Source organism: Cimex lectularius, unplaced genomic scaffold (assembly GCF_000648675.2).
Source record: "Cimex lectularius strain Harlan isolate CLEC.00 unplaced genomic scaffold, Clec_2.1 scaffold273, whole genome shotgun sequence".
In the NCBI taxonomy this organism is placed as follows: Eukaryota; Metazoa; Arthropoda; class Insecta; order Hemiptera; family Cimicidae; genus Cimex; species Cimex lectularius.
Window position 1 is genome coordinate 32755 of NW_019392859.1, and position 24315 is coordinate 57069.

At 34.1% G+C, this 24315-nt stretch overlaps 1 protein-coding gene across 1 annotated transcript in view; it reads left to right on the forward strand.

Moving 5' to 3' along the window:
• Positions 1 to 858: 858 nt before the first annotated feature.
• Positions 859 to 24315, forward strand: part of LOC106668446 (5-hydroxytryptamine receptor-like) — a 335670-nt gene continuing 312213 nt past the window's right edge. Inside the window, exons 1-2 of the mRNA XM_014397223.2 lie at positions 859 to 1197; positions 9883 to 9919. Coding sequence (XP_014252709.1) covers positions 1060 to 1197; positions 9883 to 9919 — 175 coding nt within the window. The 5' untranslated portion in view covers positions 859 to 1059. The remainder of the gene's footprint in view (positions 1198 to 9882; positions 9920 to 24315) is intronic.

Consider the following 24315-nt stretch of genomic DNA (forward strand, 5'->3'; position numbering starts at 1 on the left):
TTAAATGTATAGTATTAATTGGTCAAGCGGACCACGAAATTAGTGAATTTATTGAATTAAATAACATTTGTTATGATTTTAGTTAAGATTTATTGCCACGATTGTTGTTAATATTTTATAGTCCATGTAAAAACGTAAATATATATTTATAATAATTATAACTTATATCTAAATAATGTTCCTGGTTACAAAACTGTTAAAATGTGATAGTATTAGATATTAAGCTGTTATAATTTGACCATTTAAAAAAAAAATTCTATTTTTATTTTTATTTTTTTAATGGCCTTATGATCGATGCATATTTAGCCAAGGTGACGATTATTATGTGTATTCATATTTGGGGGGGGGAGTATCGTGAAAAAAGGCCAGAGGCGACGGTGGGATTCGAACCCACGACCGCGGCGTCTATGAGCCGAGTCTCTCATGCTAGATCCAAAAACAACAGGAAGCAAACTATTAACTACTTGAAATAATTTGGCCATTCTTGACAGATTTGTTTGGTAAAATTTTTTGAAGGTTTAAACAGATGTTCTCAATAATAAGTTATATGTAAATATGTTCCTAAACTAAATCATTAAATTGATAAAGCAGGATAATTTATTAGATATTAAGCCAACTCAGCAAACGAGCTTCAGCCCATGCCATCTATGTTTTAGCTTATGTTTGTGCGTTGATTTTTTGTAAGATCATTTGGAATGAAACAATAATATTCTATTCTATACCCTATATCACCAAAATCAATACTCATAAAATTACCAGAAAATTTTCATATATTTTGTTTTTGGGTAGAATATTAAAACAAAAATATTGAATGTGTACTGTTATGACCGTTTTTATTAATTCTGAAAAATAGTAGTGAAAAGATATTGAAATAAACTATAGAAAGGATAACAGAAAATGAATGTACAATTTAGTATTTATTATTGTTAAAAAAACGTATGATTACGCTTTGATAAAAATGTTTATTATATCACACGTGCTTTCATCAGTTTACGTTTAATTTTTTGAATGAACAATTGTCGTAATTATTAACGGAAGAAACGTTTCAATCCGACAAAGATGCCAGTTAAAATATTAGGATATAGTTATGAAGAGTACAAGTCTTTAAGGAATGTACACAAGCAGATGGCAACGGCACAGAACGAGCCGTTACCTGTGTATGTCAAAATATTAGCTGCGTTCACGTGTTGCATGGAGGTAATAATCAGATCTATGTATTTGTTTATGTCCGTTTTCGAAATCATTACTTTGAAAGTGCCGCACAACACTGTCCTGCTGAGAAATTGCTACTGGGATTTAGTGTACGGGATTGTCACGGTCGGTGTAGCATGGTTGACGGATTCGCATTTCGGGAAGCTCGGGGTTATATTCTGCGGCTTCAGTGTTGTCATCTTCGGGATTTACTTAATGGCTCTGGTACACAGCCTCATAGGCTTGCTCGGAGGCGACTCGTTGTTTCTTACATTTATATATTACATAGGAAAAGTTTTTATATACACTGCTTTTGCCGTCAACCCGGTCAACGTTGTATTTTTGCTCGAGCAGTACGAATTGACACACAACGTGAACTTTGTAGAATTCATGTGCGTCCAAATGGTTATATCGAGAAACATCGGAGAAATCTTTTTTGGAATATGTGCTTTTATATTCGGTAAAAATTCGTATTATCCACAAGTATTAATGACCATCTATGCGACCTTGCTGGCCATTTTCCTCATATCCCTGTTCTCCGTCAAATCTAAACTAATCAATCATCATTTCAAGCAGAAGTACATTGAATCCATTATCGAATGTTTTATGACTTACGGTTATCTCACAGAAAAATCTATCCGTAAGACTAGAAACAAACTCATCTTGGTTAGGGCTTCGTCCACCAGGATGAGTATTGCCGGAACGTCGATTGCGCCTCAAAAAATGAACGCTGCCGAAATGATCGAGTTTATTCTTACACATGAAACGATAGAACACACAAACCGTTTGTTGCATCTTTTTGTCTTTCTCTCTCCTTTTATCATTTATTTTTTCATTGCGAAAATGATTTATATCACTTGGATAACACAGGGTTCTGGGTTACCACCGTTGGAATTCGTAATGGCAACACGTTCGGTCGATATGTCTATCGCCGCTTTGTCCATAATCACTATTTTAGCCTTTGAATATGCCATTATACCTCTCTGCTTCAAAAAAGAAACCAACTACAAAATGGCAATTAAATATTTTACAGTCGGATTTCTCCTTCTGGGCGGTGCCCTCGTCGCCGTCTCTGGTGTACAGATTTTGACCCATAGCCATAAATCTTTCGTAGACGTGGGCACATTGAAAATACACAATGCAATGAACGTCTCGAGCAAAGTAAGTTCCGATTTCACGGGAGAGTTGACAGTTACCCCAGGTGCAACGCAGTACGTGAGGAACATCTACCTCTCAGACGAATACGGCGTTTGTCGAGGAGTGATTGAAAACAAACGTCTCTCGTGGCACAAGGGTATCTCCTTTCAGACTATAGTCGCTAAGAAAAACGACGTGATCGTTTATGTTATCACGAACAACGGGGATCTCGTCAGAGTGGACGATTTCGAACCGAACGTAAATCTTACAGATAAAGCTTCAATGGCACAAGTGCTTTTCATTAACGCCTTGTACGATTCAAAAGAAGTGACTCTTGTTTTTAAGGGTCACGGAATGTCCGGTAACACTACTTTTCATAACATCAAAATGCCTCGGATAGCCAGACAAAAAGTCACCTACCTAGAAGCGGGCACGTACAAAGTTTTCTCACAGAACTACAAGGACGTTTTTAAGTTTAATTTCAAGCCGAAATCGTATAGCCACATAATATCCGGCGACAGCATCATCAAATACGACGTCGAACTGCCTACCCCAGTGGATCCGCTCTGGGACATCCCGGCCATGACACTCTACGGCATGTCCACATCAATCATTCTCATTTACTACTTACGGTTTATTTTTGTTCAGTCACCGCCTCCGATTAGGATTTTCACACTGGCCGTGATGACATTCGAAATCCATATCGTCAATATAATGCTTGCGTTTTGCTGGTCCTTGAGAAAACTTAACTTCTTTAAAAAGGATTATTTCATATTTTGCGGATGTTATTTAACCAACATGGTTTTATTCATGTACGTTATTGTAAGCACAAAATTGAATAAACCCTACGTGGGAACAACGGGTAGAAAGTATTTATTGTTTTTTTTAAACAGCTTTAACAACGTTTATGATCGATTTGACAAAAAACATTTGGTATTGTAAAATAAACATGATTACAAAATGTTTTGAACAGCGAATTTTTACCAATCAATTAGTTCTTCACACAACATATGTTTAAAATAAGGGCTATTCACGATCTTTGTGTTAACCCTGTTAACTCTGTTAGGTCGTGTTAGATTGGGAAAAATGATGACGTAGACATGTAAGAATCGGCTAGTTAACATTGCTCGATCTAACAGAGATGAGGGCAATGGTAGATCGAATCGAATAACCGTTAGGACGTAGGTAACAAACATGGCGGCCATGAATTTAATAGCTATTGTTTGTTGACACGTATTTTTATGTTTAAATACTCATTAATTAAATCAGACCAATACATTTCTTTTGTTCATTTCTGACCTAAACTAGTACTCTCATTCATAGTAGATACAATATAAGTTAGGTATGTCGGCACGAATTGAAGCGTGTCATTTGTCATTACTTTTCGAGTGCATAGATAGCATTTGGAATCAACTGTTAGTTGATTAATAGAAATGATAAATGATGGAGTGAGTTTGGTGTTCAATCCTTTTTAAAAAGATAGTTCCTACTCACAGTAAGTTGTTTTGCAACGATCCAGATTTCGAGCCTTTTAGCTCATCATCAGGTTGAAGGACTTCTACAACCTCGTCTCTCGACATGAATTGCCAAAGTCAACCCGCTGATACCTCCGCCAACGCGACGTTCCAATTAGCAGCTGATTTTTTTAATGGCGCTCAATTTGAACGTGCGAAACGCGGAAATTATAACACAAATAAATATTATAATAGTAAATACTTAATATTATTAATTTACTATAAAAATAATAACAATTAAAATAATTAGTTTAATTATTTGGATGTTGATATTTTTTTATGTACATATTTAAAATGGGAGGTAGATCAAAATCTGTTATATTATTAATGAATTTATCACCATGTTCAATTTTACATTTTTTTAATTTCAAATTTCTCAAACCAATCTAGATCTTTCCCTTTGTTGAAACTATTGTTCTTAGATTTGAATTGAAATTATGTTTTGTTTCTTTTAGATGGTCCTTAAATTCCGAAAATTTTCTTTTACTCTTCTTTTTATATCTCTACCGCTTTGTCCTATGTAGTTAATATCACAATCATTACAACTGAGTTGGAAAACCGCGTTTTTTGCCAAGAAAAAGTAGACACTTGGCGTTCGGAATTTTAGGACCATCTAAAAGAAACAAAACATAATTTCAATTCAAATCTAAATACAATAATGTTACATAGTTTCAACAAAGGGAAAGAATTAGATTGGTTTGAGAAATTTGAAATTAAAAATGTAAAATTGAACATAGTGATAAATTCATTAATAATATTTTTATACAGATTTTGATCTACCTCCCATTTTAAATATGTACATAAATAATATCAAACATCCAAATAATTAAACTAATTATTTTAATTGTTATTATTTTTAGAGTAATTTAATAATATTAAGTATTTACTNTTTTAAGGGCGTTTTAACGGCTAAGGTCATTTCACGCCCTAACATCCAAACCTTCTATCTTAGGTTAGCTATATCTCTTCTGAGTGTTATTTAATAATTATTATTAATTATTACTTAATTATTAACTTAATTATTTCTTAATTTATTATTAATTATTACTTAATAATTAACTTAATTATTACTTAATTATTATTACTTAATTTATTTATTTATTTTCTAATACAATTAAGTATTTACTATTAATATTTATTTGTGTTATAATTTCCGCGTTTCGCACATTCAAATTGAGCGCCATTAAAAAAATCAGCTGCTAATTGGAACGTCGCGTTGGCGGAGGTATCAGCGGGTTCACTTTGGCAATTCATTTCGAGAGACGTGGTTATGGAAGTTCTTCAACCTGATGATGAGCTAAAAGGTGAGCTAAACTTACTGTGAGTAGGAACTATCCTTTTAAAAAGTCTTGAACACCACACTCACTCCATCATTTTTCATTTCTATTAACTCAAGTCAGTGTCACAATTTTTTTATCTCACCTAAAAACCTTAATTAATTGGAATTATTAATAATGTCAGTTTCACGAGCGGGATTCGAACCCACGACCTCTACGTTTGTCTTTCTTCCCCGTCTGGCTATACTACTCTCATTTTTTATGTCTTCGTCGACCAAATCACAGATCGTAGGCTACCAAGGTCTCACAACCCTGCACAACCATAGAGATACCATGGGATTAATGGTTGTAGGAAGGTTTTATTTATTTTGTACTTTATACAACATATCTCAAGCATCTTTATTTAAAAAGTGCTGATTACTAATTTATATAAACTCAAATCTGCGCACTTATATACCTACATATACGCGGGTACAAGATCTATCATTTCTCTCAGTCCACCGGCAATTTCAGCGTTTGTAAATTACAATAAATTACATACTGTTCTTGAGAATCTCACACACCAGTTGCTGACAGTTTGGGGTCAGGCCTTGATCTTATCCGACCATCCATCTTGGAGGCTATCAACAGCTAAGCCATTTCAATCCCCAACGCAATCTTTTTCCAAATGTCGGGGCGTTAACACACTTATTACATAACTGACCTAATCGAGGGTCTATGGATACTCAGTACTGTCCTATCACTTTACACAATTCACGCCGATAAGTACATACATTCCCTCTCAACACATGCTAAAGTCATAAAACTATTATATTTGGCATTCAACACTACCTGAAAATCCTCCATGTCTTCTGAAGCGAAAGTGGCCCCCGAGACCTTCTCATTGAGTAAGGATTGAAAGGATTTCAGCGTGGAGCAGTTTTGCCACTAGGCAACTTCTCCTACAAGAGATTCAACTGACATATTGCAATTGTTCAAATGTCGTGTAATCGGATTGGATTCTCGACGGCAAATGAAATGGCCACGGAGAGCTTTAGTGAAGTATACTTCATTATAAATCATTAAATTCACTTTTTCAAATTTCTATTCTATCTCAACTAAAAATCTTAATTAATTGTAATATATTAATTGGTCAAGCGGACCACGAAATTAGTGAATTTAATGATTTATAATGAAGTATACTTCACTAAAGCTCTCCGTGGCCATTTCATTGCTGTCGAGAATCCAATCCGATTACACGACATTTGAAAAATGGCAAAAAGGAGGGAAATTCAAAAGGTGCGGTTGAGATGGGAAGTTGATGTCCGAGTGGATCGAGGTCACGATAGCTCAAGTGGTAGTGCAGCGGCGGATCTAGCCGAAGATCGTGTGTTCGAATCCCGCTCGTGCCATTGACTTTTTTATCTCAACTAAAAATCTTAATTAATTGTAATATATTAATTGGTCAAGCGGACCACGAAATTAGTGAATTTAATATATAAACATATTTACTTAATACAATATTTTAGCCCGTAAAAATCAAATAAATTTAATAAAAAAGATAATTCTTTTGGCATACTGTCGTTAACTATTACAACTCTCCTTGAAATTAAATACTATTGCCAAATTTCCAATCGTAGAACACTACTTAATACGACAAAAGTCAAGTAGAAACGTCCAAAATATGAACTCAAAAAATATAATCTAAATATTTCAGAACTGGTAAACTGGAGGATTAAATTTCCTGTGAGGATAACAAGAGTTTTATTATTTGTAAAATTGTTAACAGGTTTAGTCAAATCGGTCGAGGTGAATTTGACATGAGACTCAATTTCCGGCCTATCCCGTCTTTGTTAGAATAATCCCCCCATGGATGGATCGACCTTTGACTCTTCTTTTTCCAAAAATGGGTCGCCGGTGTAAATATTTCTCGAAAATATCAAAAATTTGAATTTAATCTATTGGCGTCTTTTTATTTACACGAGAATATTAAAAGAACGTTCACAAATTTATATATATTTTGAAGAAAATTTCAATTGGAATTGGAACTAACGGTAATTTTTTTGGGTACGCCAAAATTGATCAGTGTTAGTCAATAATTGATCTTGTTATACAGAATCAGTTAAAGTTATTATCGTCTAATGAAGATTGAAGCCATCCAGTCATAAAAGACAATTAATGATGACTTTATTATTAATTGCCAAACTTCTTAAAATAACAATTGCGGACAGCTGAGGAGTTGGAGTTATGAAATTATAATTATCACAGCTGGAACTCCTTTCCATTTATAATAAAAGCTATTAATTTGTTTTGACAGTTCGTAATTTCTTGAGTGAAATGGGAATCCTTCTTTTTTGGAACTAAATAAAAAAGTCACTTCGTGTTTGAAATGTATTTAATTAAATAATTATATTCTTATGTAGTGTCAAGGTATGAGAAAATATTTAAATTTACAAACTGTTTTATTATTACCATTCGTAAAGATATACACATAGTAAAAGAAGTCGACGTACACCCCAAAAAATATAATTTTTTAAATAAAAAAATTCTTACATAATATAATCATGTTAAAAAACTAAGACAACTTCTTAGCTGTTGATATTACTTTTTTTTGTTTACGATGGTTCGCAACAGCAGAGGTCATATAAACCCTCAGGGTGCCGGTGTTTTTGAAAAAAAGCCCATTTGTAAGTATGTCGGGTTCGAATGCAGGGCCGCTGGATTCGAACTCGAGACCTTTAACTTACAGTGATACAGTGATGAGCGCCTAAACCGTTGCGGCCACCGATGCCCCATTCAACCCTTTATTATTTATTATTGAAGAATGGATAGAACATTTAAAACGTTTTTAACGATATAAAATAGACGTTTGTTTATGCAAAATGAGTTTTAACACACTTTTGTTTAATTCTTCTTCAACAACAACCGAACATTATTATCCCGTTTTAATTTCGAATTTAATTAGTAATAATTAAGAATCAATCAAGTCAAGAATCTTATAAACATTTTATTATAAAAGAGGTGACGGTTGACCTCGAAAATAGTGAAATTGCAAAAATAGTTTTACAAAAGCCAGTCAATGTACAAACGATCTACAAATCTAAGACACTACGGAAAATAAGCACCAATCATAGCGGCCAAAGAAATTAGAGAGACCTGAGAGAAAAAATAGTTCTCCAACACATTAATTTTAAGTTATGAATCAAAATTTAATGCTTTCTGTTCGGATTGAATGTGGCGGATAAAATTTCACATAAATAAATTTATATAATGTTTGGTGTTTAGTGACCACTAACGGTAAAAAAGATTATTTGGAAACCATGCGGTCTGGGTGATGTAGGCAGAAAAATTTTATTTATCGTGCCAACGTTTCCATCTTTATTGAGATCATCATCAGGGCCCACAAGAAAGACACATCTACACGGAAAACAAACACTTTGAGCCATGAAGATGATTTCAATAAAGGTCGAAACGTTGGCACAATAAAGCAAATTTTTTCTAAAACCTATATCACACCAGATCGCATCTCACGATTTCCAAATAAAATTTATATAATATTTTTAAACAATTTTTTGAAATAATAAATTAATCTATATAAAAATTGTTTTCTACATAATTAAAAGAAATACGTATTTTTTAAACCTATGGAAAAAAAGTGTAAGACGTATCGACCACTTTTTTACTCACGAATAATCCGGGTTTTCGTATGGTCTACAAATTCAGTTGTTGTTGCAAAGCTTTCGACCTATGTTATGGTCATCATCAATGCAGACCAATCTTCAATATGTACACATTGACAAAATTGCGTTTTTAATAGATGGTTTCAAATTTCTTTGAAGACCACTCAATCCCAACATTGCAAAGGACCGAGAATCCAATCCGTCTGCACGACATTTGAAAAATGGCAAAAAAGAGGGAAAATTCAAAAGGTGGGGTTGAGATGGGAAGTTAGTGTCCGAGTGGATCGAGGTCACGGTAGCTCAAGTGGTAGAGCAGCGGCGTATCTAGCCGAAGATCGTGGGTTCGAATCCCGCTCGTGCCATTGACTTTTTTAGCACAACTAAAAACCTTAATTAATTGTAATATATTAATTTGTCAAGCGGACCACGAAATTAGGGAATTTAATGAATTGCAAAGGACTTTGAATAGTGTTACAGTCCTTTGCAATGTTGGGCTTAAATCGGTCTTCAAATAAAATTCAAATCATCTGTTAATAATGTAGACACATTTAAGATTTTAAGATTGTTTTCATTTATCGGTGACTTTAACATAGCTCGAAAGCACGGAGTTGTCTCTTCATCCAGACCATACCAAGATCCAGCTTATTCATACAGAAAAACACAAATTAGCGGACTATATTTTTGCAACATACTGATTGTTTTTAAAGAACAATAGATTAATTACTACTACTAAAATTATAAATTCTCATTGGTGCCAAGCTATATTGTGCAATCGTATAGTACGAAGAGAACCAGTGAACATGTTCACGACTGGAAAGCGAGAATAAACGGACCCGAAATGATTATTGAACCAACTGGCGACATGGACTGTTGCCAGGCCAGTGAGAATAATTGAGTCACGTTTTAGATAACAGAACATTATTACTGTGAATTGAGGCTAATTAAAATTTTCTAAATAATTCCCGATAGTTCTATTTCGTTTCATTATGATATCATAACAATTATATTTGTCTAATTAAATATACAATGACCCTGTGCAACTGCAATTAAGGTATTTTATTACGATTTATTAGGTTTACTTTATTTCTGTTTTGTTTGTTTCAGGCTCCTAACTGGCTGAATATTACTGACGCTAAAAAAGGTAAAATGTTAATCTATTATGAATAAGGTCGAAATCCTTAAGGCCTTTTAGCAAAGTTCTTCTTTACAAATTACACTTGTCCGCGCCTATGATTTGTACAGAGGCTCGTAGTACTGACGGGTTGTACATAACATAACACTGTCACCCAAAAGATATACGAGCCAGCCGATCTGAAAGTTCCTATTCCTCACAAACTCATACCATCCCGCAACATAACATCCATTTACATTCGGCTTTTACGACATCTCAACTTTACGACGCAGTAATTCTCAGTATGGGGTGCAAGGTTGTAAACTGACATCGCTTTGGTACTGGAATGATCAAACGATAATCAGCGATGTCCGGATATTGATCAGAATTGTATTTAGACATAAAAAAACTGTTGTTAGCCGTTTCGTAACAAGGAAAATCGAACCAAATCAGTTTTTAAGAAGCAATATTTTTTGTCTGACTCTAATCAAACAAAACTAATAAAAATTAAAGGAAAATTTATAAATATCACAAAATGCATCTTGGCAGACAATGAAAATTGTAAACAGTAATTGTCGTTTTTAGGTTTTACAAATAATAAAAATAATAAAAATCAGTGTGAATTCCGTCTTATTTTAGTACTACAATTAGTCTTTAAAGAACAAAAACTGGTATTTTACAATTTTATATGATGCAAATCCTTTTTTAAACTAAGCAGTGAATATTTTTGACTTTTTACTACAGACTAGAAATTACACTACGAATCAAAAGCAAATGGAGTGTAGAAAGTATTAGTTACTTAATTTCACCATATTTATCAACCCTTTTGCACGAAAAGAGACTGGATAAAACAAACTTCAAGGCGTTGAAACACGTGGTCGTCATTGCACAAAATCGATGGTAAACCTCGCGAGGACTATGTGGTGTTTAATGACCATTAGTTTATGATTATTTGGAGATAGGGAGATGCCGTCTAGTGTGACGTAGGTTTTAGAAAAACATTTTCTTTATCGTGCCGACGTTTCGATCATTATCGAGATCATCTTCAGGGCCTTGTCTGCATTTCAACAAAAAAGTTTTCTGATTAATAGCTGAAGCTAGTTTCTTCTCATTGTTGGTGATGTCCTTTAGAATACTCTTACCTTGTTGGTAACACCTCAAACATGTTGGGTGTATTTTTGTTGAAATGCAGACAACACAACGCTCTGAAGATGATCTTAATAAAGATCGAAACGTTGGCACGATTTAAAAAAAAATGTTTTTCTAAAACCTACGTCAGACTAGAACGCAACTCACGATCTCCAAATAATCGTCGCGAGGACTGTTGAGGTCATAAGTCAGCGAAACGTCTAAATCACCTGCAAGTTCCAAGTTTGGGCTTGTTCAAGGATCCATAGAATCCGTGGACGTCCTGTTCTAACTTGATTTCCAGAAATGTTTCCTTGACAGAAGTTGACATGGAAAATCAGTGAATTTAAACTTTTTTCAATTTTGTAGCTTAAATAACTATTTATTATTAGAAATACCGTTAAGTAGTACAATATGTTCATATTAAACGAAGAATAAGTCAATATTCCATGAAAGCTTAAATATTTGATTTTACCTTATTAAATGAGGCCATTAAATAAATTTAAGAAATTTGAAAAAAAATCAAATGATCTGTATTAATTATTTACAAATCAATTAATAATTTTAAAAATAATTAAACAGCTTTTTATTCATCTCTGTTGGAAACAGAAAAATCAAACATGGCAGGACAAATAAGCCGTACGATGTAAATAAAAGTAATTAGGTCTTAAACCGTTCTTCTCCTGGAGAATTGAAATGTGTAAAAGGGTTATTTTGGAGAAAGAAGCTCGTATAGAACGACGGCTTTTAAACTTACTGACTAATGACCCTTACAACTTGAAGGAAATGGGACAGGAAACGTCTCTGATCCTGCATACCGGCTCATTTTCAAACCGACTTACCACCCATTCAACATGGCAAGTATGAAACGCTAACGTGCATTATATCATTTTATTTCTATTTTATGACGAGGGTTTCATTTGACAATTGACACATAAATAATTTAGAAGTGTTTAATGTAATTATTTATAATTAATTAAGTTTTTAGTTGAGATAAAAAAGTCAATGGCACGTGCGGGATTCGAACCCAAGATCTTCGGCTAGATACGCCGCTGCTCTACCACTTGAGCTATCGTGACTTCGATCCACTTTTGGATTTTGAATTTTCCCTCCTTTTTGCCATTTTTCAAATGTCGTGTAATCGGATTGGATTCTCGGTCCTTTGCAATGTTGGGACTGAGTCGGTCTTCAAAGAAATTTGAAACCATCTATTAAAAACGCTATTATGTCAATGTGTACATATTGAAGATTGTTTTGCATTGATGATGACCATAACATAGGTCGCAAGCTTGGCAATTTGTAGCCATACGAAAACCCGGATTATTCGTGAGTAAAAAAGTGGTCGATACGTCTTACACTTTTTTTCTATAGCTTTAAAAAAATGTATTTGTTTTAATTATGTAGAAAACAATTTTTATACAGATTAATTTATTATTTCAAAAAATTGTTAAAAAATATTATATAAATTTTATTTGGAAATCGTGAGATGCGATCTGGTGTGACGTAGGTTTTAGAAAAACATTTTCTTTAGCGTGACAACGTTTCGATCTTTATTGAAATCATCTTTAGGGCTCAAAGTGATTGTTTTCCGTGTAGATGTGTCTTTCTTGTGGACCCTGATGATGAACTCAATAAAGATCGAAACGTTGGCACGATAAAGAAAATTTTTTCTACTTCCATCACCCAGACCGCATATCACGGTTTCCAAATAATCTTTTTTACTGTTAGTGGTCACTAAACACCAAACATTGTATAAATTTATTTATGTGAAAATCATTCCTTTATTTTATCCGCCACATTCTACCATTCAATCCGAACAGAAAACATTAAATTTTGATTCATAACTTAAAATTAATGTGTTGAAGAACTATTTTTTCTCTCAGCTCTCTCTAATTTCTCTTTGGTGCTTATTTTCCGTAGTGTCTTAGATTTGTAGATCGTTTGTACATTGACTGGCTTTTGTAAAACTATTTTGCAATTTCACTATTTTCGAGGTCAACCATCACCTCCTTTATAATAAAATATTTATAAGATTCTTGACTTGATTGATTCTTAAGTATTACTAATTAAATTCGAAATTAAAACGGGATAATAATGTTCGGTTGTTTTTGAAGAAGAATTAAACCAAAAGTGTGTTCAAACTCATTTTGCATAAACAAACGTCTATTTTATATCGTCAAAAACGTTTTAAATATTCTATCCATTCTCGGCGATAAATGAAATGGCCACGGAGAGCTTTAGTGAAGGTATACTTCATTTTGAATTTAAGATATTAATTGGTCCAGCGGACCACGAAATTAGTAATTATTTATGATAAATATCAATAAAATATGAAGTTCATCTTAGTACTGTAACATTATGAAAAAAAAAAGATTTTTTTTAATACTTGAATAAAAGTAATAGCTACTTTTTCACTCTTCGACTAAGATTCTACTCGTTCTATTCCACCCTGTGAACTTTAACAATTGGCTGTCCCAATTTTTTTCCCGGTAAAGGAATTAAATGTCAGGGATGACGAAATTTAACTGCACTGAACAACAAAAATTGGCCATTCTTAATATTTTAATTATCTTTAGGAAAATCCTCCATTGATTATGTTACAACAATATGTGGACCGTTTTAAAGGATTAGAGATAATTTGTGTTAAAAATAGTATTTTGTAAATAAATCTTTGAAAGTGAATATCTTATTTGTCGGGCTTTCGGTAAAGTTTCATTCTAAAGTTTCGGAGGTGATCTTTTTAAGGTGTACCATTTTTAAATTTCAATTTTGTTTAAATGATGGGTTTAAGTGATATACGTTCAACTAGAACCATAGCATTGTTGGTAGATCGATGAAGTCAAGCGTGTTTGGCCAGGGTGCTTAACATTCCCAGAACAGCTGCGAAATTTCTTCCATCGCTACCGAGACTGGAGGTTACTAAGAAGACATGGATCAGATCACCATCGTGTCACATCTCAGAGAGATGATCGTTTTATTGTTTAGAATGTATTTCTGTACTTCGTAATCTACATTCTAACATAGTTGAGATGATGCAACGACTTGGACAAGTTAGAAATGTTAATGTTTGTTTATGCACTGTAATTCGAAGACTTTCAGAAGCTGAATTACGTTGTAGAAGGTTAAGAACTTCTGACAAGGTACATAACAAGTCGGATAAGTTTCAAGAAATAACATCAATTGGTCTGAGCAAGATTTGAACAAAATCTTGTTTTCGGATGATAGAAGGTTTAGTTTGAAGTCTTCTGTTGGCCGAGAGAGAGAGAGAGAGAGAGAGAGAGAGAAAGAGAGAGAGAGAGAGAGAGAGAGAGCGAGAGAGTGAGAGAGAGAGAGAGAAAGAGAGAGAGAGAGAGTGAGAGGGATATGATATCACAATATTTTCACTCTAGAGAAGCTATGGATGTGATGTATTATGGTTTGCGCAAGCATTACTATAGAAGATTGTACAATCCTTCTTTTCATCGAGGGTTCCCCAACAGCTGCGCGATACATTGAAGATCTGTTATCAGAAAAAGTTTTTCCTTATCGCCACTAATTTGCGACATTTTTATTTTCATACATGACAATGCAAGGTCCCACACAGCAGGATCGTAGGTGACTTTGGAACGGGCTTCAATTCAATGTTTGGAGTGGCCAGAATGCAGTCCTGACTTAAACCCTATCGAACTATTTTAAACCGATTTTATAAAGATGGTAAAAAATCGTCCAATGATGACAGAGGAGTTGCAGTAATTAAAAATAGCAGTTCTGAAGGAGTATTAAAATATTCCTCACCAGCACATTCAAAACCTCATAAAATCGATGTCACGTTGAATGCAAGCGGTGATCAACGTAAGAAGAGGATATGCTCCGCATTGCATTGAATATTTTCTTCTTTGTTTTCATGGCAACATTTTTGTTAATTTAACCCATAAATATTTAGCAACCACAATTGACCATATTAATTATTTCAATAAAATATTCTTTTTATCTAAGCTCTTAATTGAGATGAAAAAGTTAGTGTCACGAGCGGGATTCGAACCCAAGACCTTCGGCTGGGATGAAGAATTCCTGACACTAACTTTTTCATCTCTACCAATACCTTAGATAAAATGGATAATTATGTTGAAATTATTTTACTCGGTTTTATTTTTAATTTTATTTCTTTCCTTTTTTTAAGCTATATCGTATTTTTTTCAATCCAGTAAACAACAAAAATAAAAATTATAACGATTGCAACTATTTACTTAAAAAAAGGGGGTAACCAATTTTTTTGCCTCTCAGTATAGTTTATTACCTTAATACAGTCAACATTTTGACATATTACTAGTTACATTTTTTCAGAGTAAACAAAAATTTGTTTTTACCTACAAAGAAATACAACAAATCAGGTTTAAATTAATTGATTGATTGTCAGCGGTTGATAACTCCCAAATAAAGTTTCTTTATCTATTTCTTTTTTTTATTGTTTGTAGCAAGAAAATTACAAGTTTTCCAAGCAATGGTTAACTTACTGCTTTTACCCTTGGAGTTTAATTTGATGACAGTCATAAACTTTATGGCTATCTTCAAAATACTCTATTATATACCATTCTTTTGTTATAGTGTTCGTGGTATGTTTATGAATTAACAAAACTTTTTTCTTTCTCAAAGGTACAACTCTCTTTCTCTATCTCTCTCTCAAAGTGTCCGTATGTTATCTCATTAATCAAGGGTCGCTTTTATTGAACCCGGAGAAGAGATAGTGTCTGCCTTTATCCCTTTTCCTGGGAATATTCTAGGAAGCCAATTGCTTTGAGCCCGGCTGGAACTTGTTGATCCTACGTAAGAAAACCTACGCTGAGTTCCATTTGTACGAAGCCCCCACATTTGATGTTGATACGAGCCTATTCTTGTGTCGCAGCCGAGCCCGCCGCCATATTGTCACAACCTTTCAAAGGGTGCCAAGCGAAAATTACGACATAGAACAATCCGAAATGCACTTCAATCTTCGGGGTCGCTTCGAATAAACAGCTCTGTTGGCCTCGTCACTTTTAAATCATCTTATGAAACGCTAAAAGCACTTTTTTTCTCTTTTATAATCTCGGGAAGCTTTTATCTATCAGAGGAAAACAAACGGAAAGTGAAAACTGTTCCGCACGTGAATGGCAGTTAAATATACCAACTAAAGACATCACAAAATGAGTTGTATGTGATAAATTGAAATGGAATGATTCAGTGTAGATATTACTGTATAATTAACTAAGATTTAGCATATTTAATTATTTCTTTTCGAGCAAGTTGTTAAAAATAAACAATCGAAAAATATTAAACACAGAAGAAAACACAGATAAACATAACTTTATAAAGTGATTATTCGGAAATCGTGAGATGCGGTCTGGTTTGACGTAGGTTTCAGAAAAACATTTTCTTTATCGTGCCAACGTTTCGATCTTTATTGAGATCATCTTTAGAGCCTGGGATTTACAAACATTGTTTAAATTTAACAAAAATATGTAGGATGTGGAAACAAGTGAATTTATACAATGCAAAAAAATATTTTTTTGTATATTCAATCAAAGTACCCAGAAAGCAAACACGTTGAGTGAGTAGAAATACTTTGAATATAAAAATATTTTTTGCATTGTATAAATTTACTTTTTTCCACATCCTACATGTATATGTTAAATGTAAACAATGTTTGTAAATCCCATGCCCTGACGATGATCTCAATAAAGATCGAAACGTCGGCACTATAAAGAAAATGTTTTTCTGAAACCTACATCATACCAGACTTCATCTCACAATTTCCGAATAATCATCGACTGACGGTCACTAATCACCACACATTTATAGAAATGGTGTACATCTACAGCGATAAACACAGCATCAATTACAGATCAGAAACATGTAAACTCAGACGCAGCTATGCTAATATCATAAATCAAATTTAATATCATTAGCATACATATAACACACAAAACATAAAATACTAGATATAAAACAATCATTACACTCCACACATCATACAATTCCACATAGTCTAAATCTTCAACAATTTATCTATCCTTTCACTAATAATTCTCAACTGGAATAATCCTAATGGGGGCGTCGGTGGCCGCAACGGTTTAGGCGTTGACGCGGCGCTCATCACTGTAAGGTAAAGGTCCCGGGTTCGAATCCAGCGGCCGTGCATTTGAACCCGACATACTTACCTACCTACTTAACCTCTGCTGTTGCGAACCTTCGTAATATATATATATATATATATATATATATATATATATATATATTGTAATCCTGAAAGGATAATCAGGAACGAACGACAACACATTATCCTATTTTTTCTATTTGTGCCCCCCCCCGTCAAAGAAACCGACTCCTCATAGATAAATAAATCCTTAAACATTAAATAAATGTTTTAAATCCCAGGCCCTGAAGATGATCTTACATACATTGTTTAAATTGAATCGGCGATTGTAACTAGGTTAAGATTCCAAAATTACATGAAATGAGTGACGAACACCAATTTGTAGCCGTATCTAAGTCCTATCGAATGAGTCAAAAACTGTTAGGATTACAGCGTTACGCGTTACTTAAGGCATAGAACGTTATGAAATATATTAGTGAGAACAAAACGGATAAGAGTCCTCACAGTTTTACAGTAGTATTAAAACAAAAAAAAACAAAAAATAAAATATAAAAAAAACGTCAGATATAGAGAAAGAAATAATCAAGTTCAATATAATCAAGTACAGACATCTCGAGTATTCGAATAGTGTGCCTTGTTGTGTTAAAGCCTGCGAATTCATTGATGGATTAATTCCAGTTACTTTCAAATTGGCTAAGACTGCTGCCCCAATGCAGCTACCTTCATTGAAAGCTTGTCTGGGAAAAATACCAATTAACTACAAGAATATGGAAGACATCAAGAAGGTGGTGTACTATGTGCTTGAAGATTTTAAACCGTTCTCCCAAAAGATTTTTGAGTGGCCAACTACCAACCAGGATTGTGTGACAACGTCAGTAATTAAAATGATGTATTTTTTAAAGAAAGGTATTCCTTGAAATACATTTTTTATTACATGAATATTTGGATTTTTTCTCAATTAATTGTGGAAAGATAAAATTCCATTTTTTAATATAGCTATAGATACCATGCACATTTGTTTCCATCGACTTACATAATTTCCTTCAAAACTTAGAATGAACGTAAAATAAAAATATTTGTACTAAAATTATTTTTCAGGAAGAAAATAAGTTTCCTTTGTTTTCTCAAAACTGTAAAATTGGATTCTTAACCTTGTTACACTCACCGATTCAATTATACAAATACATGTAAGATGTGAAAGTGAATTTATACAATGATATACACAATATAGAAATTTTAGGTTTAATCAAAATACTTGTATTCACTCAAAGTTTGTGTTGTATTGAGAGTGTTATTGAGATATTAATGTTTTATGTTTATACGCACACACACACACACACACACACACACACACACACACACACACACACACACACACACACACACACNTTTATATATGTTTCATTTTGAAGGAGTGGGGAAGGAAGTAGATACAGAAATTCATTTTTCTATGAGGAGTCGGCTTCTTTGATGTGAAAGGGTCCGAAATTGGATTGGTGTTCAAAATGGTGGGTAGCCAATGCTGTAGGATTTTCTTTGGGTTTTTTCAATCACAGATATGTTGCTTTACTCTCTTATTCAGATTTTGGGAAATCATTCCGATTTAAGTTACCGGACAATTTAAAGAATTGATTTTGTAAATTACATCTGACTTTTTTGTTACTAGTGTGGAGAGGATCCTACTATGGGAAAATTTATTGAAAACACCACTGCTTTGGGGGGAAAAAGCGACGACTTTGGGGAAACTTTGGGGAAAGCACGAATATAATTGAATAATAGTAAAGTACAAGTACATTCATTCTTATAGCACGTCGTCGTCATCATCACAACTATTGGGACTTTCATAACGCTTACTGACTCCATGTTTCCTGCCACTTCAACAAACCCTGGTTTTCAAAGATCAATCTTAAAAAAGGGACGTGCAGGTTGATGGTGAGGCTTAGATCCAATCACGGTGTCTAAATATCATTTAAAAAAGATAAACCAAGACGATAACTTAATCACGTGTGGTAGCATGGAAACATTGGAATATATAATCATTCTGTGTCCTCTCTACGAAGAGAAACGGAAGAAAATGTTATGTGCTATAAACGTAATGGGAAATATGGTAGGATACTCTAAGATAATAAGCTCCTGTTCTATTGTGGTGATCTTTGCAGTAGAGTACTTCTGGAAGAATATAAACAAAAGATTATGATTATATTAAAATAATAGTTATTCAGATATCGTGAGATGCGGTCGGGTGTGATGTAGGTTTCAGAAAAACATTTTCTTTATCGTGCCAACGTTTCGATCTTTTATTGAGATCATCTTCAGGGCCTGGGATTTACAAACATTGTTTACATATAACAATTACATTTAGGATGTGGAAAAGTGAATTTATACAATGCAAAATATATTTTATATTCAAACAAAGTATTTCTACTCACTCAAAGTGTTTGTCTTCCAGGCCCTGAAGATGATCTCGATAAAAGATCGAAACGTTGGCACGATAAAGAATCATCACACCCGACCGCATCTCACGATATCTGAATAACTATCGATTAACGGTCACTAATCTCTACACACTATTAAAATAATAGTTGTAATTATTGTATTAATTAATTTATTTGATATAGTTTTTTTTTATTGTTATTTTGAACAAATTGTGCATGACTATATGATGTTGCAAGTGGCTCTGGCAATCAGCTGATGCCAAAAAAATGTTTATTTCCCCAATCTAGTCAGTGACGTTTTCCCCAAAATAGACGGTTTAACGCCGACCTTTCACTGCCTCGTTCCCCAATGTAGTCATCGCCTTAGTGTGGGATCTTTAATTTTGGTAAAAAGTGTGTGAATAGTTTTATAGTTTCTGAAAGCCATTTTAAAGTTATCAGAAGCCAGAAATGTGTTTAGTTTATGGTCGTGTATGAATGACATGGATATTTGATAGATTTGATGTAATATTATTAGTAATAGTAGATGGTGTTAGTGTTGAGTTGTAGTTGTTGATTATTCCGTTGATTATGTGTTTAGGGTAGAGATTGTTATACAGGATATGTTCGTTTATCTTTATGTTCTTGTGGTGATAAGATTCATGGCTCAGGGTAATAATTCTGTGAACTGTTGGCATGTTTACTACTGTATGAGGGGGATGGTGTGATGTAAATTTGAGCTAGAGATCTGTGTTTCTTGGTTTTTGATACCAATCTGAGATTAATGTGCCATTTCGTTGTTTCGTTAGGAGTGTATCTAAAACTGTGTTTTTTTGTCTTCGATTTTGTGTGTAAATTGTAAGCGTAGGTGACAGCGGTTAAATGTATCTAATGTAGTTTGAATTTGATCGGTGGGAAGGACAAAAATTTTTAAACATGGTAACTGTAACGTCCGATCGTAGAGTTCCAGTCCTTAGCAATGTTAGGACTGTGTCGGTGTTAAAAAAAATTTAATAAGTAAAAAAAACTTAAATATGTTTCTCTATAGTCATAGTGAAGATTGTTTTGCTCTGATGATGATTGAAAAATAGGTCGAAAGTTTGGCAGTAATAACTGAATTTGGTTTTTTGTTCAAGACCACATCTTTAACCAGTTTTCGTGAATGTCAAAATGGCCGATACTTCTAACTCTGAAAATCAATTTGATTCTTTGCCCGTGTAATAATTTCTCCTTATTCTATTTTATTAAAGTTTCCATTCTGTGATATGTTTTGTTGGCTCATCACAATTAAACTTATCCTACTTGTTGAGAATGGATTAATTGTGGCGGAAAAGCCAGTTTCGAGCAGAGGCATACGCGTGATTGTTAAATCTTAAGTTTTTAGTCTGATAATCTGAACCAGAAAATGTTTCATATCGAGACAAAAGGCCCATTGTTAAAAGCGCCATCAACCACGATTCAAACATTGAGCCGCGACGGCAAAAATCAATCTTTCCTGCGGGAAACCGCGTCGAGAAACACTCCATCGGCAAATTATTAACAACGGAACTTTTGCATTCATACGACGGAAGGGTTTTGGAGGAGGAAATCGGAAGATTAGACGAGTTTCTATCGCCTGGCGAGTTTGCAAATACACCACTGAAACATTCACGACGGGGACCTCTGTCGGAAATGACGGTTGGAAAATTAGTTATTTCACTTCCCTCTCACTTCTACTCAAAATACTACCATGAATCTGCTTCAAATATTCCTTAACTATTGAAAACGCAAAAGAATATTTTAAAGCTATTTTTAAGTATATTTAACGAAACAAGCAGAATTTTGTAGGTTAACTACTTAATTGTACTAGCAAAGTTTTATTATAAAATATATTTTTTATTTTGAGCCTGTGTATATTCACATTTGTCTTTAACGTCTTGAAAAAGCCAGTTGAAGACAAAAAGTGTTTGAAATTTTTGTTATTAATTTTATTTTTATTAATAATAGTTGACGAGAATATGTTAAGAATAGCTCTTATTTCTCTAATTTTATGATGTTTTCTTTGTAATTTTTCTTACTTTACTTTTATTACTTATTTACTTTTATTGGCCTCAGAGCTTTTTTCTCTAAATGAAATTTTTTTTTTATTTCGACATAGAGGTTCAGAGTATCTTCGTACTTTTCTTTTTGTACTGATTACCGATTAAATAAAAATGTACCCGCGTGGGGAGAGTTGAGCCTATCACTTCTCACAGTGCCACCGGCAATTTCAGCTTTTGTAATTTACAATAAATAATCGACAGCCCTCGAGAAACACCCAGCTCGGTATTGGCAGTCCGTTCAGTTCTTGGGGTTATCAGCAGTAGGTCATTTTAGCCCGCAAATAATCAGTTCTTAAATCCATCATACTCACTCATCCTTAAATACATTCTTTAAGAAAGCTGTGAGAAAGCGTCAGTGGGCCGGGTCGTCCGAGAAGCTCCTGCGAGTTAAGAGCACGACTGAACGATGGCCCCATGAGAATCTGAAACGAAATGAAAGGATCGTGTTAACTCGGTTGAGGTTTGGTCTTACCTGTCTGACACACGGACATCTGCTTCTGGGTCAAAACCCGCGCAGGTGTCCCGCTTGTAGAGAAAGGTTGCTCAGTGTGTCTCATCTTGTCGAGGAGTGTCCTGCCCATATAGGGAGCGAGTAGGCATGAACCCCCACATAAGAACGGTACTCGGGCGAGCAAGTCAGATGTTGGAACCCCTATTCCGCTTTTTAAGAGAAACGGGGTTGTTTCCTCACTTGTAAATAGTGTATAAAATATCTGTGTAAATAAGTCTATCTGTTTTGTGTTTTATTGTGTCGTGTATTTATTTGTAAGTAATTTATTTATTTGTTTGTAGTAAGTGGGTGATCTTTAGACTGTAGGACCGATGGCGGAATATTGAGTACCCCATCCGCCATAACAGAGCAGTGTGAGGGGGCTGAAATGACTTCATTGTTGGAATCCCCCGGGGGACTAAAACAAGAAAAAATACAATACATTCTTCAATTATTTACATACCATTCTTTCAATTAGGGTGGTGGAGTAGTCGATATTACCCGTTACACCTAATATGTAAGCCTAATAGAGGGTCAATGGGGTTCTCTGTACTTCGTCATCAGCCTCTACAGGAAATATTGATTTTTTTTTCATTCATCCCAATCAATGCCATTTTTGGCATTCATGCCAATCAATGTATTTTCTTCTGGTAGTTTCAAATATCTTGTAGTTATAATTTTCGGAATCCAGTACATGCTAATACGATTCGTTCTACCCATTTTCTGAATACAATGACAAGATTGTAATCAATGATTATTTGAAGTTCGTGAGATGCGGTCTGGCGTGAGGCAGGTTTTAGACACATTTTTCTTTATTTTCTTTATCGAGCCAACGTTTCGATCTTTATTGAGATCATCTTCAGGGCTCAAAGTGTTTCTTTCCCGTGTAGATGTGTCATTCTTCTGTGTCGTGTTGAGAGTTTTATTTTAACATTAAGAAGATATTGATGACGGAAGTACAGCCAGGACCTACATTTGGACGTTTACCTGCGTAATCATTTCTCTTTATTTTCAGATTTCACAATTAAATTTAAAAATAGTGTCAAAAAACGAAGATAAGGTGAGGAATTGATTAGCAATCCTTCACTTCATAAAATCTCTGCCCTATGCTTTAACCGATTCTCGCCAAAAGAAAATAAAAATATATTATTTTCACAAGCGACCCGCTGTTTCCTAACTTTGAAATGAATTCCTACCATGTTGTCCACTTGATTTGTTTATTGCCCCCACTTTGGCTAAGCGTAACTAGGCATACCCAGACAAGTGCCCACTCTCAAGGCAAGAATGACACACCTACTCGGAAAACAAATACTTTGAGCACTGAAGATGATCTCAATAAAGATCGAAACGTTGGCATGGTAAAGAAAATGTTTTTCTAAAACCGACGTCACAGCAGACCGCACCTCACGATCTCCAAATAATCATTCGCTAATGGTCATTAAACACCACACATTGTTATCATTAATGACTGACAGCCTCTTATCTATATGTTGGTTTGTTTTGTTTGATGTACAATGCTATATAAAGTTCTTATTTTATTTTCTCTCTAAATTATTATTTATTTATATTTTACTGAGGTTTTAACAGCAGAGGTTATGTTTTCAGCGTTATTCCACTGAATATTTTTTTTTTAGTTTTAGGGCCGGCAAACTACATTGCTGATGCCCCCCCCCTCTTGCTTATCTTGACATTACTTTTTTTATTTTTCTCGCATACTACTACTTTCTTTCATTAATTTTCTCCAGCTGAGTTTTGATATTTTATGGTACAACGGTAACCAACTATCCCTTTTCTTTGTTACATTGCTCTCTTTACCCTAAGGTCTCGTCAATTACAGATAAAATAAGACAAATAAGAAACACAAATACACAGAAACATCATAAAAACACGATTGACTGGTTACCAATATTTTAAATTGCATAAAGAATCTTTGTGTTTTCATTTATGTAATATATGTTACATGACATTTATTTACATGAATGTTTGCTGGTGTGAATGAATGTGTGAGTGTAATTTTGTTTAGCGTGAAAGGTAGCTTATCCCCAATCACCCCGGGGATGTCGAACACTCTGGGGTAGAGTGAATGCACGTGAGAATGTAATTTATTAGCGTGAATGAAAAGGTTTATCCTAAATTACCCCGAGGAACAGCGCTTACTCTGGGATAGTGTGAATGGAGTCTTATGTGTGAATCTAATTTATTAG